This window comes from Solenopsis invicta, chromosome 9, assembly GCF_016802725.1.
Source record: "Solenopsis invicta isolate M01_SB chromosome 9, UNIL_Sinv_3.0, whole genome shotgun sequence".
NCBI classification, from domain to species: Eukaryota; Metazoa; Arthropoda; class Insecta; order Hymenoptera; family Formicidae; genus Solenopsis; species Solenopsis invicta.
This window is the reverse complement of record NC_052672.1, coordinates 13306850-13328057: the sequence shown is the minus strand read 5'-3', so window position 1 is coordinate 13328057 and position 21208 is coordinate 13306850. Positions and strand designations below refer to the sequence as shown.

At 39.5% G+C, this 21208-nt stretch overlaps 1 protein-coding gene across 2 annotated transcripts; it reads right to left on the bottom strand.

Annotated features, from left to right (window-relative positions):
* Positions 1-71: 71 nt before the first annotated feature.
* On the bottom strand, positions 72-20509 carry LOC105193453 (neurotrimin). 2 transcript variants are annotated; one of them, XM_011157901.3, is made up of 6 exons: positions 19326-20509; positions 14018-14187; positions 9695-9905; positions 6799-6926; positions 2405-2573; positions 72-2180 (listed from the first exon to the last, which is right to left on the bottom strand). In XM_011157901.3, the coding sequence occupies exons 1-6, from the start codon at positions 19363-19365 to the stop codon at positions 2074-2076; spliced, it is 825 nt and encodes a 274-aa protein (XP_011156203.1). In that variant the 5' UTR covers positions 19366-20509; the 3' UTR covers positions 72-2073. The 2 variants fall into 2 exon arrangements, with proteins under 2 accessions (XP_011156203.1, XP_039309471.1); XM_039453537.1 differs by lacking the exon at positions 19326-20509 and adding an exon at positions 18037-18400.
* Between the last annotated feature and the right edge of the window lie 699 nt (positions 20510-21208).

Here is a 21208-nt window from a genome sequence, read left to right as displayed (position 1 = left end):
TGTAAATATATATAAATTTGAAATTAAAGAACAAGACGATATCTTAAATGACACACGATCGATACGTCTGATTTAATCATAATTGATTTATTTGCACGACAATAACAAATAGTTATTATTTAATGGCCTCACCAAATCATGAAGTGATCGAGAATCTCAAATTGCCCACACAAATTCGAATAATTTCGCGATCAAACGCACGATTTACACGTTCTAATTTGTAGAACAAGCATGTCACACAAGTATGTATGTATCCTGAGAACAAGATGCCATAAATCTGAAACCATCTCTATCTTATTCAACAATTGAAGTTTTCAAATCGTACAATCTAACATTAAATCAAACTGTTTTTCCTTTTTTTGAATGAGTATTCGAATTAATTTCTATGGTATGCTCTTTGCGTAACATAATATATTAAAAGTAACACATTTAATAAAACAAAGATGTATCACATATTAATATTCGTACGGTAAACAGAAAGTTTTTTTCAATAATTAAAATCTCGAACATAATCTATTATAATCTGCAATAAATACTAAACTTGTAATTATAATCTTCTGTTTTCATAATTCTCGTCACATATTAAATCCGTAATCATAATCTCTGTAATTAGATAGTAAATTTATAATTATAATCTTCTTGTTACATAATTATCGCTATCATATTAGAACTCATATAACAGTCATTCGAAGCAGTATTAACTCTTCACTATCAAATAAATCGTTTAACATGAAATAAAGCACTAACGATTGATAAATCGAATCGACGACTAGAAATTTAATAAGATTACAGTGTAACATTCGATGGTTACCGAAGCGCATTTTTCGCAATTTCGTTCAAGTACGTCAAACTTATCAGAATTTTTTCTCGTATTGAAGATGATCGTTAAGGAACGGTTTTTTCTCAAAAACTTATTTATACGAGTATATTTCAATCATACTTCAACGTGACCCTCATTCATACATCGAATATTTCCATCTTAGCGGCTTTACAGTGTATCTTATACATATATATAATATTTTTTTTTTTACGTGTTTCTCTCCCTCAACATAATAGATTTTAATATGCCTCTCTCTATATTAAAATCTAAATTATTCCTGTAACAGTAACATGTACGCAGTTTTTTTTTTTTTTTTTTTTTTTTTTTTTTTTTTGGCAAGCGCAACGTATTGTCTTGTAAAACGTGGTAAAACAAAATAGAATGTAACGTTACCTGTTGCTCGGGCTCCGAGCTTTCCAAATTAAGTAACCGGCAAATATTTTCGCAAATGTATTTGATTTTTGTTTACCCTGTCTTCGCCCTATCTTCGCCGTACCGATCACGTAATTTTTTCCCTAGGGAAAACGCGAAACGTAGAACATTACCGTTGAAATTAATGGAAAAATTTTTCGTTTTCCATTTTTTACGTTTCCGCTCTAGGGAAAAATGTTACGTGATCAATACCCTGAATCGCATATTACAATGTTTCAGCTTGAACGAAAATTTGATCTCTTTTTCTACTTTTTGCCACACGAGACCATTCTGTGTCGCTTTTGTTTTTCGGTTCATCGCTATCGGTTTTGTTCTTATGTATCTTTTATTACATTACGATGTTTTCCGTTCCAAGGTACGATTTCCTCGCCCATTACATTCGCCTGCAGACTTTCGCGAAGTACGCTTATTGATGTAGACAATACGTAGACGACGTTTACACTCCATAAAGATATATTTAAGAATTCTCACGAGGTATGAAGACTATTGATTGAGGGCTATGTTACTTATATATAAAGACTATCTTCCCATAAAAAATATTTAATAACAATAAATTATAGGAAACGACGATATAGCTTTGATAACAGTGTATCCAAATAACAAATGTACAATATAAATCACGTTATCGCATAGAAAGACTCTCGAACTTGTGCAGTTTATTTAATCGATCGTTTATTCAGACTAGCTGCATAGAATGTTCAGAGCGGTAGGTAGGTAGATAGGTAGTCTTCTCTCTCGAGGAAAGTCAAATGATTAAGTGCGAAAGAAAAATCGAAAGGAATATATCCAACTCTAACTTTTACAATGGTCCAGCTCTACGTCTAGTAAGGGTGATTCAGAAAGGTCAAAAGCGTCGTCGAAATCATTACAAAAGGTAAATTGGCTAATCTGAGCTGCCCGCCGTGCTGCATCGCAGCTGGATGTTCCCCTGCAAAGCGAAAGATTAATACCCTCTTTTTTTCCCTTTTCTCTTCTATTAACGGAGAGCGCGCAGAGTGCGGCTCGCGAGGTAATATTTATTTTCTCGCAATGTACCGGATAATCGGGGCTGAATAGCGCATAAAGATCGCCATTAGGTACATTAAGCCGCTATACAGACGTTATAACAGCGTAACAGCAGGTGCGTTATAGAAGATTAAGAAGTATACATACCATTAAGTACGTGAACTAAGACTGTCTTTGTGTTAGCGTTACTGGGATGGCAGGTGTATTGTCCGCTGTCCGCCGGTTGAGCACGTTGAATTAAAAGGTATGACGTCGTTACCTCGCCCTTCTCCGTGATAACCGATACCCCGCCTCTCGGACTGTCATAATTGATCACCTGTCATGTGCAGATCCCGGAAAAATGTTATTCTAATTAAATCTCTTCCTGTAACAGCTTATACAATAGTGTTCGACAAACCGACGAAGGGATCGATTAATTGGATGATTAATTAATTCTCCGTTGGAAAAAAAAGGCTCGGTGGCGAACATCGGTGATCAGTTTATGCCTCGTATAGAAGAGGGGGCGAAAAATGGCTGTAATAAAGTGGCTAGATTTTTTTCGTTCTGAACGCGAATGCGGGAGACGTGAGATAAATCTCTAATTCCGTCATTCTCCGCTTCTACGAGAAGCTTGGCGGAATTAATCCCATATTTTGGTTGCATCGTAAAAAATCGCATCGGGATAAATTTAGTTTAAAGTTCGTGTTTTGTCGAGAAATTTCCCGTTCTCTGGTAAATCTATTTAAATAAACGTGTTTTTTTAAATTTTTTTATTTCACGCACAGCGTCGAGCGTTATTGTGTTTATGTTTTTCGAATGTATTTCGTGCGCGCGGATTAAAAACGGCAGCTCCTCTCTCTCTCTCTTCTTCGATCGGGTTTGCCGGTTTGTAAACTGGTGGAAATCCAGTTTTGAAAACTTTAGTGAAATCGATATAGCAGTTATCAGTTTATGTCTGTATTTCGTTGAAACTCATAATGTTTCAAAGCTCAAACTTACGGCACTTTCAAAATAAACGAATCGTATGTCACTCCGTTGCAGAATGGATTTCACAAACTTTCGGTGGAAAAGTACTATAAATCCAAAAATACTACTCGGAGCATCTCGTCTGTTTTATATTAAACGTTTTTGTATTATTTTCTTTCTCGTTCTCGAGTTCGAGTACCGAGTTTCACGTTTCGGTTGACGGCAATTTCTTTATCCGACCTCTTGTATTTTGTCTGCTTTCGTTTTAATTTCTGTCGGCATCATTCACTTATTCCGCCTCTTAAATTTAAGCAGTTCCCTTTTTATTCTTCTCACGTCCGCTTAGAAATGGATTTCGATTCAATCATACCGCACGCTTATTACGTTTTGCAACGACGAATCCTATCGCTATTATCCGGAACGTCATGTATCCACGTAATGCATATTTATCGAGAACCTACAATAGATTGCAACTTGTGCCTTCAATATTAAACAAACAGCGATTCACCGTGCACGTTCGGATTCATGGAAAATGTAATATAGGAATATTCCTCCAAAACGGTTTGAGATATCAAAAATTCCGTCTAGTTCTGCACGCATGTTTCATGTAAAAATTTCAAAGATCGTGTATACATTCCCTATACCAGAGACCGAAAACGAAAAATATTTCATTTACTTTTCGTCAGTATGAAAGCAAAATATTTTATTTGCGTTTTCCTTTGCCACACAAATCAGATACAGCCCCGTGTTTTTTCTGAATCAAAATGAAAAGTCAATTATGTAGCAGGGCCTCTGTATTTAATTAAGTTTCAATACGAGCGGAATTAATAACTGTTTTAATAATTATTTCAAACATTCCTGCAATTTCACCTGCATGCACACGTACATATGCATATTTTAAATGTCATTACCTATACGTAATGCACGTTCGCGTTCCATTTTTATTTTGTCAGACTAACGAAGCATTTTTTTTTTTTTAACAGCTCCTCGCTTTTAGAGGGATTTTTCGCATCTCTTAAAAACGTCTAGAAACGAGAAACACAGCGACATATTTAGTTTCCATTAAACTTTTGTTAAAAGTTTTTAGCGCTTAACAGATAGTATTAACATATTCTCATTTCATAAGCCGATCCAATATGCATCAGCGTTTACATGCCGTTACTACGGCTGCATGCCCCTCAGCGAATTCCAATATAACAATGGCACGACGGCTAAATGCTGTCGGCGGCCCACAAAATGTCTAAAATTCTGAAAATTCAAAATATCAAATTGATAATACCTAATGTAATTGACATTAATATTCGTACTTTTATAACACTGAATCACGTGCTTGTTTGGTCGCTTTGTCGTTACAATATAACGTAACGATTCTTTCGACGCAATATTGTTTTTTCCGTCGCGTCGCTGCAACGCTGTAATTGTTATTTATAATTAATAAATGCTCAGCATTCGTGGAAAATGAAATAAATTTAGCCATTCTCGTTAAAAACGAATTTAACTTCCAATATTTCTGAATTAAAAAATGAGGTACGCGCTTAATTTTGTTAAAAAATCACTACGCGACATGTTTTATTCATCTCGCAATAATCTCTGCGTGCGTGAGGAGCCTTTGCCACTTGGTAAACTTCAGCGTGAAATTTTTCCTTTCGAATTGAAATATTTACCTAAGGAGATACACTTCGACGTCAAACAGTGATCCAAAGTTTTTTTCCTGCGATGTAACTTTCTTGAATTAGGACGATCTTATGTAAGCCTTTTTATAATGAGGATACACAAAGCGGATTATACTGTGGATAATACTGATTGCTCGGGTCGATAGGAGGATTGCGGCAAGCGGAAACTCCAAGTTGAACGCCGCCATTCCATCGTGGACCACCGCGAAAATGATATAATTTTGTTTCCTCGCAATTATCAGTGCCTCGATACTATTGACATTTGTACACGTATCTTAATTTTACTCGCAATTACAGTATATTATAATGGTAAACCTAATTACGCGCAACAGAATTAATACGTACGTATAGATGTGAGAAATCAATTGTACTAACCAGACGGCAGTAGCATGATTGCGCGTTTACCGATATTTATGCTGCATGCTGCGTATCTCGACATGCATAATTTTCCGTACGCGAACGGCGGGGTTAACTAGGTCATAGGGATGGAAGGAATGCGTGCGACGAGACAGACGGAAAATATGGGGCCAACACGGAAATACTGCACGTCAAATTTTTCACTCGGGGGTTCGGGATATCGAGGCAGGATTGGCTAGCACGGATGCAATAGCAACCAGGACGGGATAGAAAGCGAATGATGAGACGGAACAAGTACACGAAGGGAAATCTCTGCGCTCGCGCGCCCGCGCGACGCGGAAGCTTACGGGATCGAGGACGACAGAACAGATGGGTTCGGAGAGGAAGAAAGTCAAATTCGGGGAGATAGACTGAGAAATAAAGTGACAGGCGGGCGGAAAAAGACTTGGACCCGCATGCGAGGATTGCAAAAATCGGATTGCGAAAAGAAAATCCTCAAATGAGAGGGACAGACGAAAGAAAAAAAAAAGAAGGCTAACAAAAAGAGGGAAAATAAATTCCAAGAGCCAAGAGAAACTGCGGGGAGCGTAAGGAGATAAAAATTAAAAATTATGTACATTTGTGATAAAAGTAACCTGAATATATGTTGCTTAAACTGCGAAATAAATAATAAATACGACAAGCGCAAGTCAATGAACAATGCGTTAAGAATTGAGGAATTGATGTGGTAAACTCTCTGACAATTAAATTAGATGTTTCTGCGTTTGCCTCGGAACTACACTCTGTGCTGTAAATTGCGAGGAAATATCGATGAAGTGAACCGAGAATGGGTAATAACGAGAAACAAAGATACAGTGCGCAATATTGGCGAGGAACATTACGAAGCGGAAGATACCGCGAGAAAGAGAGAGAGAGAGAGACAGAGAGAGAGAGAGAGTTAATGCGATGAACTGTCGGTGGAGTTCGAGAAAGTAAGAATATAAGACCTAAGTAGAGAAGCCCGGGAGGTACAGAGACAGAAACACGGTCGTGGAAATAGGTGTTGTATAATGCGACCAGGGTCGGCAAAGCACACTAGAAAAACTTTACGCGGCAAAGGGAAAGAGAAAGGAGGGAGGGGGGGGACCGGGGCGGGGTAGGAGATAGGTTTTGAAGTTGAGAAATGAGACGGAGTTTCCGCGGTGTTCGTACATTTAAAAATTCAACAAGGAGAAACGCTCCGAACAGGTAATATTAAAATTAAAAGTTTTCCCACCTCCCTTCTCTCTCTCTCTCTCTCTCTCTCTCTCTTTTCCTCAGCAAACTTAGAATCTTAGATTTAAAAACTTGCTTAAAACGGGTCGCGTGATAGAGTGAGGACGGAGTGGATCGAGTGTGAGCGTAAGTTGAATGGGAGAAGGCGGAGAATTATGGCAGCCGCGGAGAGAACGGTGGATTCAAGTTACTGTCTTTTAATGCGATGCGTCCTCCTAGTCATGGGGATGACGATTGAAAAATTAATTCGCCGACATTGCTTCTCTCTTCTACTTTCATTTTCGTCAAACATCGAACTTGATGACAACGTACCTCATGATCGTGAGTCCAATAAATGGTTAAGGGTGGTTCGGGACTGTGCCGCACAACGCAGGTCAAGTTCATAGTGCTATCCTTGTTTATGTACATTTCCGGCTCTCCGATGATCACCGTCACGGGTTCTATGGATGAGAGAACGAGAGGATGTAACAAACAATATGGACACTAAACCGGGACACTAGACACTTCGACGTCCGAAGCAAAAGATAAAATTGCGCTTTTTAACAAACAAAATATTTCTCTGACGGTATGCCTAAATTAATATTAATATTAATTAGTAATATGTGTATGTTAATATTTTGTTAATCAACAACATATAATCACGTGTACAAATATATACATCACGATATAAAAGCTCGTATTTAGAACGCGCTTATAAACATGTTAACGCGCTGGTAAACATGTTAACTTTTTTGTCTATCCTTGTTTTACATCTAAAGACGGGATAACGAAAAAGCGCGCAAACATCTTTACAAGAGCGTTCCGAATACGGGGCTACGTGCCCAGACAGCGTTTGTGGTGAAAAATTTCCAATGTTTTTTACAGCCATCTACCATTTTTATTCCTTTTCGAAACTCACATTTCAAAAAGAACCAAGACTTTTGCACTCAACTAATATTTTACATTTATATAGACATTATTAATTCTTGCAAAAATTCAGAAAAAAATGTATTTTTTCTATTTAAAGTAATACTCTGCGTGCTTTGATGCATAAAGTCATATAAAGTCGTCAATTTTATCGAATTATTTTATCAAAATTTAAATCCCACATATTTCATTTTTAATTGAAAAAATTTTTATATTTGATAACATTTCTTGATTTAACGACGAACTTAAATAATTTTTTGGCACATTAATTAAAATATATAGAAATTTCTATTGCTTATATTATATTTGCGCCCGTTCACATTTTTTACATGAGGCAAATACTTCGTTTGCCACATCCTAGGCCCAGTTCTGTATGAAAATATTAAAAAATTGCAAAAGCCAACCGTGTAGAAAAAATTCGATCGGACATCTTGTGTGGAAATTTAATATTTAAAATATTTAATATTAATATCAGTTTGTATTAAATTTAAAAAAAAAGGCTGTTACATCAACGGATGGAATTAAAAACTTGTTGTATTTAACTCTGTGCGAGATACGTGACGGGAATTTAGTCTACTTCTCAACCTTAAAGTTTAGTTTGAATTTTGATTACAAGGCTAAAAAATAATTATATCTCTAGATTCGCAATAAAAAACTGTTAAGTATATCCTTTTGAAAGACATTAATTTTATTTCATAATTATAAAATAGTAGTTTATAAAAGAAATTTTATATTTTATTTTCATTACGAGAGAATAATTGTGACAGATAAAATTTCAAATTTTACATTTTAAAAAATTTCATAATTAGTGAAAGTTATAATTTATTTGGCGAAGTGTGTAAAAAATCACAATGGAAATGGGAAAGTAATTCGAAATGAAAAGGATATTGAATATTCATAAAAAATTCTATATCTCCAATTAAATTTGTTATTACGCCTATTAATCTTTGTTTTTAATATATTATTTTTTTGATATAAAATAAAATTGAAATACTAAGTTAATAAGAGCTGTGAATTTAAATGGTAATAAAAGAAACATAAAAATTATGAAATTATACATATATATTGTACTTAGTTGATTAATTTTCTCCTGTGTGCTTAATTTTATTTTTATTCATCTTTTTGAAATTATATAATTTTATATTGATTCGTTACAATATTTAATTCGTGGGAATTATTGCAAAAATAGCAATATTATTTTTAACGTATGAGAACGAGAGTTTATAGATTAAAATAAATTGAAAAGCCATGCAATTAATGGCGAATTGTAATTGCATTAAACACATTACGTTCGGCTTTTGTTTGCTTACCGTTTGTCATTACTGCATTTCGGAACATTGACATTATCGATTATATAAGATAAACAAGTACGATATCAGATGTTGTGAACGATAAACATCAACAAATGGTTCATTATTAATGCGTTATAATTGAGAAATTGATATCTCCATTTGCTATATTTTTAAGTTTTATTATTTTATCTGTTCTACCTCGTTAAATACTAAATGTTACCAGCGGAGGAGTTTATCGCTGTAATATTATCCACTTTTATCTGCGTGAGACATAGTTTCGGCATAGTATCGAAAACCGCGAGTTTAATTTCTATATAAATCGAAATGAGAGGAGACTGATATTAACGCCAGATTATTAATATCAAGTTAATATTAAGTTCAGAGTCACGAAGCTGATTAAAGCCACTATCCGCGGAGTGAACGAGCATGCATAATGACAGAAATTTATAATTCGCAAAGTTCGCGGGAATTGCAGTTTGTGGGGAGTCTCGTCTTCAGCGCGAACTTCAATCGGCTTCATAAAAATCTTAAGATGGGAAATCCAAGATGGGAAAGAAGTGTCGATATCTCGGTTTTATAAACTCGTATATACCTCAACCGTATCTCTCTCTCTCTCTCTCTCTCTCTGTAATTTAATTCTTCCGGTTGAATTATCCGATAACGCTCGCGCGACGCGTGAGATCGCGCAGATCGCGCTGGGAGACAAGACCAAGGTGGTAAAACACTTTGGGTCGCGTGTCCCGTTGAGGCGCTCCACGTGAATTAAGTCGTGCAGTAAATCAACGGGTTCGCCGCGCGGCAAATGCGCGCGGGTATATCGCGATGCACGTGCGGTGCACATTAAGCTTCCGGCGGCAAATAGATATAGCGTGAATTTCCGTGTCGCGGCGAAATCAGTGCGCCGCGCCGGCGGCGATTCCCCGCGTGTCGCGGCGTGAAAAACGAGAGAAGAAATAGAGAGAAAAAAGAGAAAGAGAGAGACAATCGGGAGAAGAGAATGGACAACTAACCGACGACGGAGAGAAGCATGGAATGACCTATGGGCGGCGTCGTGGACACTTGACACTCGTATGTGCCAGAATCTCGTCGTTGAGGGTATTTCACTTGTAGCGTCCAGTCCTCCGTGTGAGGAAAATGCGACGCGACGAATCTCTGGTCTGACGTATACGTCTCGACGCCCACGGTGAGAAGATGGATATCCCTGTGTCTCACCCATGACACCTGGAAAAAAGGAAAGAGAAGCACGTAGCGACGTTCCTCATCGCTCCGTATACAACGCGCCCGCAGCCTTCCGTCCGCAATCCGCGCGGACCCGCGCGCAGCTGAGCCCGCCTCACTCGGGATGAACGACGAGTGTCCGCTGCAGGTTTCGATCAAGGGATTGCGGCTGGTATAATTTAAGCGGATTGCGATACTGCGGACGTGTAAAAATGATCTTCCCCCTCTCCCCCTCCCCCCTGCCACCCTGCCACCCTCTCCACGCCCATTTGATAATGGAACATAGTATCTCGTTTTTCCGTGTCGGTGACGTGCGGCCAAATTCTCTTTCGGTAGCCAAATTCTCGTATTCACTTCGATCCCCGATACGTAACTCGAACCATTTTATATATATATATACATACATAGCTTTTATCGTTTTAGTTTTTTTTTACCAGTAACATTTGACGGATCGTATCTTACGTTTCCCGTCCGCGCGGATCGAAATGGATCGACGTGATTGATTTACATAAACGTAGCGCGATAAACGTAGCGCGTGCGTGCGTGCGTGCGTGCGTTTGATATTATATTAGCGGGAACGCGAAATGCCGAACACGTAGGATAAAAATGCGTATTCTCCCATAAAAACGGCTTCATTGAGTTTTGTACGCGTGCCCAGCGTACCGAGGATGATATGAAAAGGGGGAAAAAGGTGCAGGCAGAAGAACCGTAACGCGGCTTTTGTTCATGTGACGCGGCAGTTACGATCTAGGGCTAATGAAAAGCGCATATTCGATTTTAGCTTTAATAGAGAGAACGAAACGGCTGTACGATTGCGTTTTCGCCTCCAGCAAAAATGCCCTCCATTGGCGCGCACGCCGCGCGAATGGAAACACCAGTAATTTTGAAATGATTTGGGAAGGTCCGGCGAGCGCATCTCGCCGCTTATTACACAGAAATAAAATTAGTATCAAATCAACATTCATTGTTTCATACGTAAGCAAAAATAAATATAAAATTGAAAGAATTTGATAATCTTATTAAATAGACGTGATTCGCTTACATGAAGGAACAACGTTTCTTCATGTTAGAAAATTCTGTTTTAAGATTACAAATTCTTTCAAGAGGATTTTATATTCCAGCTTATATAGGAAACAATGAATTCTGACTATCGCTGAAGATGGTTGAAAGAATAGCAGAAACGTTCGAATAATTGGAGAAATGTAAATGAAGTACTGGAATAAAAAGTACCAATACGCAAAATCATTTGCGGATTAAGCCTCTTAATTGCCTCGGTTGCATCTATATTTTTAAACTCTCAGAAATTCTTAAAGAAATTTTATTTTGTAACAATGAATTGTTGATTTGATACTAATTTGTTTTTCCGTGCAGAATGCAATTTAAACGTCGAATTTGCCGAAAAATTTGAAATTTTTAAGGATTCGATCGCACAAAAGAAACATCGATTTTTTTTCATAGTCGATAATAACGTAAGAATTTTGTTTTACGACACACGTATTTAAAATTTGTATTTTAAAATATTTTCCCTCGAAGCTAAATAAAAAGACATTCAACTTTTTTTTTTTTAATATAGCACGTACTAAATATATAGTTGTAAAAGCAAACAAAAATTTTCAAAGTGTGTTTACATTACTTTCGGATATGAGTGTAGGACGAAGTAATCATATTGCATAGTTTAGCTTACACTGGCTGTAATTAAAATAGTTTAGCGCCCTTTGTCGTTCCGCCTCAATAACGGATTTGCTCGCGTTGCTTGTCGACCTATATTTACCTACCGTGTAGCAGCAGCAACATTAGAAATCTCGCGATTGGGTGAAATACGGTAGGTGCGTTTGTGTATACGCGCGACTCCGCGAGCGGAATATGCTCTACACGCTAAAGTGGAAACATCGATTTATCAATTTACGTCAAACTTGTACGTTTTCGAATACTTTAGCTAGCCATCGGAAAATTCAAACTTTTCTCCTAGGGCCCCCCCTCCATCCCCCTCGCTACCGTGATTACCGTGTACAATTGACTACCATACGTGAAAAGTCGCGCAAGCAAAGAATCTTAAGCTTTCAGAACTCCATTTTGAAAATGTCAATACGTGCGTTCACTTCCAATATGACAGTGCCGGTAAGTGTACAATTTCCCAACGGCGACGTACTATACATCGAATGTAGTACTTTTTTGACGTATGCTACACAGTGCCATACAATAACAACAATAATAATAATAATAATAATAATATACGCGATAATAGCAATGTGCGAAAGTACTAGTTTTTAGAAAAATACGGTCCGAGTCTTAACGAGCAAAATGTTATACGCTGACACGCGTCCTCGGTGATATTAGAAAAAACTAGCTTTTTCCACAATTAATTTTCAGCGTGAAAATTCTCACGTTACGTTGCGCTAATTCTTTACTTACATTAATATGAATTTCCTAAATTTAGTAAAATTAATGTAACTTTATAGGAACGTGGAAAATGTACATCGTTTTAATAAAAAGACTAAATTCGACTATCTAACGCATAGCTGCGTGATTTTACAAAGAAAAAGGTATTTCCCCCCCCCCCCTCTCGCATTTCTGGCTTTAAATGTCGAAATTTTCGCGATACGATCTACGTATTAATTTGCCATTTGAAATAACAGGGTTTTCCATTAAAATTTAACGCTCCTATGAGCGCGGAACGTGAAAAATTTACATTGCACTGTGCGAAAACGTAATTCAACTACCTACGCACGAACGCAGCAAAGAGACAGATTGTGCCGGGCGAAATATAAAAAAGAGTGTTAACGAAATAGGGACGGGCAGCGAGCGAGCAAAAACTCAGACGCGAAAGATGCGCTTTTTTTTTTTTTTTTCTCGAAATCTCTCTCTCCGGGCGTATACTGCATACATACATGGCGCGCGAGTCGGACGCGGAGGAAAAAGGAAGAGATATTGCAGTCTTGCCCATCCTCGCGGTGTTCTTTATATAAGTGTCTCGTGATGGGCGAACTTTATTATACATGTGAGGAAAAACAACGCGCGTACACAGGGTATGAAACTGAGCAGAGTCAAGTTTGCGCAGCTAATCGCGTTTCATGTGGCTCTCGTATAAAGCTTCGCGCGACGTCGATAGCCACACTGGCTATCCCCGACGCTCTTTCCTTATAATTTATTCATAAAACTTCTTCGCTAAATGGCACCGCGACGTCGCAAATAGCGCAACCTACGTATTCACCCATTCATCCTTGCGACCACTTAAACTCGTCTCGCGCGCGCCACGTACACCGGTTATTTCATTACGCTCTAAAGAGTAATATGGCGCAAGAATTCTCGACAGGTATCAGTCAATATACGTGTACGAGTGAAATAAGCGTGTATAATAGACAGGCTTTTAATGCTGCCGCGCCGTGTCTAAAGCTGCCGCGTTTCGAGTCGATCCATTTCTGGTAAAAGTTTTTCGGCGTAAGAGTATCGGGCCCGGCGAGAAATATTTTTAGCGCACTATTGACAGTCGATTTCGCGGTATCGGAGATAAAAGTGGCACTCGCAAGAGAGTGCTACAATGCATATTACGAGACTAAAATTGTACATTTTTTCGATACTCAATGCAACTTCTTTCAGAGCGTGCTAAAGAGATATTTTCTGAAACTTCACCATTCAAATTTTCTCTTAAAGAGCTTAAAATAAACTTAAAGAACGGCGCTCTCTCTCTTTCTCTCTCTCTCTTTATCTCTTTACCATTACTTACTCGTACTCTGCGCCGATATTATTAAAATCGTATTATATTAAACTTTATTGGTTATTATAATAAGCGAGAGATAACGTTATTAGAATATAAAACTACATTGGCTCTATAAAACGGCAGTCGTTAGTAGGATATTACAGGATACTATTACGCCGCATCTCTTTCATCCCTTATTCCTAATCCCGGAAATTTAATCTCGAGAAGGTGTACCGTTGATTCAAACCGTGCCGTACACTCAAATTTAAATAAAATTTACTTATTTAATCATCCCACGTGCTTGCTATTAGGATAAAACTCGAAAATATATCGTATTACGTTATATACCTGCTAGCAGAGTAAGGGTTCACTTACTCGCAGCAGTGAAAGGGAGGACCGTCTCGTGTCTCGTACTCACCGTTCGGTCGCCTAAATTTCGTACACGGCAATGCAGCGTCGCTGTTTTCCCAACGAGGGCTGTCACGTTGCGAGAGGCCGAGACATCAAAGTACGGCCCTCGATCGAGCGGCTCCGATGCACGATTCTCGTGTGTCCTGTGATCGGCCGTGCAACGGGTAGGTCCTTGCACTTTAACCAAACGCAACGTTGTTGTATTTGTCTTAGCGAGGCAATATAGAGGATGGAAATTCTTTTTTTTTTTTTTTTTTTTTTTAGCGCGGCAAGCGCCGGCTATCGCGCGGGATGTAATTTACACCGCTCGAAAAGATCAAGAAGATATATTATCGCCGTTCCGTTCGGGCGCGTCGGAAATCACCGATAAAAAGTTTCGTTTTCCAGTCAATTAGGTGAATTAACTTCGGATCGGGATATTATGCCGTGTCTGTGTAATGCTCCTCGACAAAAAGAGCGGAGACAATTCCCGAGATAAACGTTTCAAAACGCGACCGTATTTTTCAAAGCTTCTTCGAATGCTTTTTCAGGCACTCGTGAATTATCTATATCGTTGTATGCAGTGCGTAATAAATAACAATGATTTATTAAAGTATAACCCGCGGAGTAGTTCAGGTCGTAGAAAAAAGTTGTATTATTCCCGGGTTAACGGTGTTCTTTAATTCTTATTGGGCTCTCTCTCTCTCTCTCTCTCTCTCTCTTTATTGTAGAATAACGTAAAATTAAACACACGTTGCACACGTAATACAAAAACGTACAAATTATTCACCCTTTACATAACAGTTTTGCATATTACATGAATAATTTTTACAAATATTTTAGAGTTTAATGTGATCCTGCAAAAACCGATGATAAATTTAATTTACCTTCCCTCTCAGCTCTTTTCAGCAAGTGTTTTAAAATGAGAATCATAAATAACTATATAAAAAAAAGGATAAAATTTTTGTTTTTAACAGTATCTGTTGTACGACTGACTTTTCAATGCTATTGTCAGGGGAATTTTTTTAATAGACAATCTTTCCTCGTAGCCTGCAAGAAGCTAGAACTTGCGTCAGCTAAAAAAAAAGAAACGAAGACATATTTCTTAAAGGTTGGATGGAGAACAATTTATTTGAGGTAGAGAATGTTCAATTGAAAATATTTCCTTTCTCTCATGGTCAACATCGTTGGAAAAATGGTACATTAAAGAATCGTATGTTCATTATTTCAAACTAATTGTTTCTATAAAAAGTTTCAATATTAGCAATTAGTAGCAAATTGGCAGATTATTTCTGCTAACATTATTTCTCGTTAAGTTTAGAGTTTCGATCCCTTCTTAGTTAAAATGTTGAAGGTTGTTATCTCTGCCACAATTTCTCAAACTTCAATATTCAATATCTTAGCAGTAAAGTTAAGCTAAAAAAAAAAGTTGAAATCCTTCTTACAAAATAAATTCAAATTGTACGACGAATAATGTCTCACTAGCTGTTTGCGTCTCTGAGATTTAAATTGCGCAAAACCCTTCATTTGCATAATTCAAGAACTTCTGGTTTCTTTAGCGTGATGTTTTATAATCAATTTGGTTTTATCTCGTTTTCTCCTTCGGCAAAATTATTTTGTACTCAAATTTCCATAAAAAGATTTATTCTTTCTATCAAAGCAACACCCTGTCTCAACAGAGTTTCGTGCTTCGCGCCCTCCTACCCCTTAACTTCTTTCCATCAAACTCCTCCTTGAATCCTGACACCGGAGGATTTTAAAAAATTCATGACAATATTTCACGTAAATTGACGCATTCCGAATATTAACAAATGCACATTTATTTTTCATTAAATTGGACGCGCTTTGTACGAAACGTCGAATCGTTATATTCAACATTTGTCCGCGTAAATACAATTGTGTTCCAATTCAACATCATTTCGTAATATAATGTCGTCATATTGAATTCATAAATAGCCGTAAAATAGCCATATCGCAAATTGACACAGCGCGAACTCTCCATTAACCGTTTATCAAGTTCCTCAACCCTGTGAATCGTTCATCGTTCACAGGAAAGTTCGTAACTTTAGTCGGACGTTTTCCGTAAATACATGTACAGCCGTTTGCACGTGAACGCCAACTTGAGGATAAGCAGCACATCCTCTCATCCCGTCCTCCATTAATAGCGAAAATGTGTAACAACGCGAAAGAACTTTTTATACATAACAAACGGTATTATAAGAAGCGGGATATATAGGCTGCAGCCTGTGCGGCGCGCTTTCTTTCGCAACGGGAAAATTCCGCTCGCGATATCAGATTTACAACACACTTATTTTCGAATCCCATAAGAACGTCGTCGTCAGAAAATCGTACGTTTAAAAATAAATGTGGCACCAAAAGGGTAACTTTAAAGGGATGCAGGTAGTTGCGCGAGTAAACATTTACCTCCCCGCGCTTCCGTGGGATTTGCACGACCCCGCATAACCCACGTTAAAATACATATCAGAATTTCCACCCATTCTCTCCCCTCTCCCCTCCGCCCCTCCGGCTATTTTCCTTCTCTGCTCTACAGTCTACTTTTACAACAACGTACAGTGGATTTAATTTCTTTGCTCGTTTCTTATCATGTTGTTGTATAAATTCAGTTCATTTTGTAGCAGCAGCGACTAATTGCGCGTTCACTCCAGAGTTCCGGAGTCTTAAAGCACAATCCCAATTTAATCTCGAGCCAGAACTAAAAACCATCAATGTTAGATACTCCCTAAGAACGTTTGCATTGTCTTAAGGAATATCTCATCTCAGTTCTCTTAGTGGATTTAAGAAGAATCCCATCTTTCAAACTTTCACTCAATTTTGGCAATTTGGCGTGATTCTCCCGCGTGTAAAATATCAGTTTACAATTCCGTTTTAAATTCCGCGTTTTCACTAAAGCGAAAAATAATCTCGCGATATGCGCATCGGAATTTTTATTTATTTTATAATTCTTTTATTTTGTAATTTTTGTTTTATTTTTATTCCTTCCATTATACCAAATACAATAAATATTTGTCTATGTGTTAATAGAGAAAAGCGAATAAAAGCGAATATCATGTTTTATTTTTTGAAATTTTCAAAATTGTTAATTCTCTGGGCGGCCATAGAAAAACAAAAACAAGAGCAATACACATATATATATAAATATTTTTGCGTGAATGCGAGTCAATTAAATGGCGCTTGTAGGTCGATAAAATTTCTGTCCCAAGAGTAAAAATTCAATACAGCGGTCTCCATGGTACCGCTCACTGTTGAATGAACAGTAAGGCCAAGCTAAGCCAAAGGCCAAAATCATTAAAACCGCTGAAGCGATAGAAATAAAATTGTATAGTTCTCGTCTTTTTTACTGCTACGCTGCGGGAAATAAAAATTAAATCAGAACACGCGCGTAAGCTCCAATTGCCGTGAAACATTTTTCTAAATAGCAACGAAATGTAATAAACCGATTTAGAGTGGATGTTTCGCATCTACCAAGAAATCTAAAATGAGAATTGAAGGTTGCTTGCCAAAAAGAAGGAGGGCATTGAACACTGACGCATGTACACTGATAAAAGAGTTTGATAATACACGGAAAGAACAATTTTGCTGAAATAAAGATCAGAAAATAATTATATTGAACCATTTGAAACATTGTATGTTTAAATTGTTTGCTAGAATATCAAAACTTTTTGCAATAGCGATGCTTGAATGTTTTACGGAATAATTTCGATAATCCAATTATTTTCTGATTTGCATTTAGCTAAATTTTTAGGTGCTACAGTAAAATTGTTCTTTCCGTATAGCTATCAAATAATGCCAATAAATGAAATAATGCCAATTAAATATTTGATTAATATATAGCCAATTAAATATTTCATTATTAATATAAAAACAAAAAATAATTTTGCCTTTCTCAACATTTAGTAAATATTATTAAATTTGACAATATTTGTTAAATATTGAGAAAAGTGAAATTATTTTTGGTTACGGCAATCAAATATTTAATCATTTCATTCAACATTTGGTGTTACCAAACGCTTGTTTCAGTGTACTTACCACAGAATGCACAACAAAGAAATTTACACCCTTGGGATTGCTCTTCCATTGAGCGTGGAGTACCGTTACGCCGCGATATTATAGCTTGTCTCATTATATTACAGTACATAGGACTTTCGGGTTAATTGCTGCATAAACCTGTATTTTGGACAAGGCTAATGTTAATACTAAGTTATTACGAAGTTAAGACTAAGTTTGGGAGCTAACTAAACCCACTGTAATATACCGTCGGCACCCTCCGTCGGGTTAGATACATAGTATTACATCGCGCGGCTTCTCACGCGAACGGGGGAAGATATTCAACGCGTATCGCGAGACAGACGGTAAAAAGACGGTTTACACGTCCGTCCGATCCGTACGTGCTTCGCGTAGCGTCATTAAATTGCTCTGAAAAGAAGAGGAATGGTCAGCGCTCGTGCGCCCCAGCCCCCGTCCCCCACCGCCGCTAGATTGTAAATCTAATTTTGCTGCATCCCGTATTAATCGAACCGAAAACACGTCGAGACAAATACGGCAGACGCAACGGTCAAGGACCGTTTGTCGGGTGAATGACCATCGACGCTTATATATAATTTGCGTATCGTAGCAAGTGTAACGCAAACGCATATATACGTTTGCAAAAAAAATATATGTACTTTTAATCGTCGCGTAATTTAAAACGCGTTATTTAAAGGAATTTATCGATCGCTCTCTGTTAATTTCGCCGGAGCTTCGATGCATTCCTCTTTTATTAATCTCAAATACAGTACATTTCTCAGCTAACGACGTACAAATCTTTCCAAAAATTCCCGGCGCATCATTCTTCGTGGGATTACTCCGAAATTACGTGCAAAGGAAGACAGAGAGAGAAAGAAGGAGAGAGACGGAGACAAAGAGCGCGAAAAACTGGAGTTTATAAAAGCCACGAAAATTCGCACGTTTTTTTTTCCAGGCCAGCGCAAATTGCGCCAATAGAATTAATATACGGGGGCAAATGAGCGAAAACGCGATTTCATTTACGTGACGAAATTGACAAAACTCCGTTACTAGATATATTTATAATGTGTCGCGGTTTCGCTAATGCATTTATCGGTCGCGCTGTTCGGGGACTGTTGAACGTTATTGCACGGCCGTGTATTTATTTGGCGAAAATGCGGATTCCGCTCTCGCGGTGATATTCCGTCGTGTATACGTCGGAAAGCGCGGGCCAGAGATTTGGCGATTGTGCCGTCGCGGTGTCGGCGACGTGCGGGTGATTGACGACACGACCGGTCAGGCGATTTCCGAACGCGATTTATTTTTCGACTCACCCGAAACCAGCAGACCGAGGGTCAAGATTAGACACCTCATTTTTTATCTCTCATAGTCGTTTTCTCGGAGTGCCGGTCGATTTCCTCCTCGTGCGCCGCGTCTCCGATCTCCGATCGATCCTCGAAGGGGGACGGGGGGAGGAGGGTGTGAAGGGACAAGGGAGGAAGGAGGAGTGAGCGATTGCTGCAGGCTCGTAAAACGGCCCGCGCGAGTTTCGTACTTTGCACGCCGAAATTGGTTAACAACGGTACGTTTCCGGGAAAACGGGAAATCAGGACGAGAGAGTTTATCGGATAAATCGACGGTTGCCGGTTTTTCTTGCCTCCACGCTCCACGGCACCATGGTTACGTCGTCTCGCGTCGCTGTGCTCCGCGGGCCTGTGCTGCGAGAGTCTATCCCAACACGCGATTTCTCATCGCGACGGCACACGATCGTTATTTCCCTCTTTCCATCTCGCGCTCAGCCCGCATAGTCCGCTCTCAAGCCCGCTTAATTCGCTAACAGCTTCGTGATCTAGATTCGCGTAATTGAAAAGCGCCGGCGGGGCGTGATACGTGCATCCCTCCGGATCCTTCGGTCTCACCCCCTGTTCCCTCGTCTTATCGAACTCTCGGCGAAGTCACTCCGCTGATCGTCGCTCGCAGCAATGCCATTCAAAGTAATACTCGGCGAGTCGTCGTGTGCCTCGTCCTCTTGGCTCCCTCCCGGAGATGCAAATTCTCGAATCTCGCGTTTCAATTCACGTTTCTCTCTCTCTCTCTCTCTCTCTTTCACACGTTTCTATCTGACATCCCGGCTAGTTTGTCCGGCGTATCAAAGAAATCGGCATCGACGAGGCATCGAGCAGCCGAGAAGACGAGAGAGTAACGGAGACGCGTCGCGTCCGTGGGAGCCACGCGATTCTGTTTCCTGTCGGCGACAGGCGTGTCTCCGGCGCGTCTCGGCGCGTCACCGCGCCGATCGAGCAGCCGGTCTCGCGGTGGCGGCGATGACGATCGACACGCGGCGGCAGTGGCAGCGGCGACGACCCTCCCTCGCGCGCGCGAAGGGGATGATCGCGGATCGGCGCGGGCGCGGACGCGGGCGCGAGCCGATCCGACTGACGAAGAGTCCAACTCGCGTTGCACGGATAGCCGAGCGAAACTGAAGAGGACTGACAGTGCGTGCAACGCGGCTTTGCGCGGCCCTGCGCGGCCCGGGAGAGACGCCCTGCCATCTATCCTCGCACACACACACGTCTCCCTCTCTCTCTCCCTTCGCGCTCTGTCTCTCTCTCTCTCTCTCTCTCTCTCTCGCACCCTCTCATTCGTGGGTACACTGTGTGCGAAGAGATGAGGGTGATATCCCTGGCGCAAGCGTGTATCTCTCTTCGTTTTATCGTCGTCGTCGCCGCCGTCGTCGTCGTCGTAGTCGCTGCCGCCGTCGCGCACGCTCCCGCTCTCTCTCTCTTCTCTCCTTTCCTTTTCCCCGTGTGTCGCTGACTTTCTCTTCCTCTCGCTCTCTCGCTCTCCTCCACTCTCTTCTCGCGCCACAGCATCCCTAGCCGGGAATCCGGGAATCGAATACCGCCCCCACGAGATACCGCGGCGCCGATTAAACTTGGCAGTAGATCCTATAAGATTCGGCCGTGTCTTTTTTTTTCCTTCTCGCTATACACACCCCACTGCCACTTCTCATTGAGTCTAGGATTGTTCGTCCAGTCATTCGGAATATCTCAGAACGTATGGAAATTGTATACGTGTGTACACATGTCGAATGTTCCTTTCTCCCGGCATTTCACTTCGTTTTATAAATAGTGGAGCGACAGGACGCCGGCATAGAATCGAACAATTTAAATAACGTGCGCTGCGCTTTCTATTTTTCTTTTTTTTTTTCCACGAA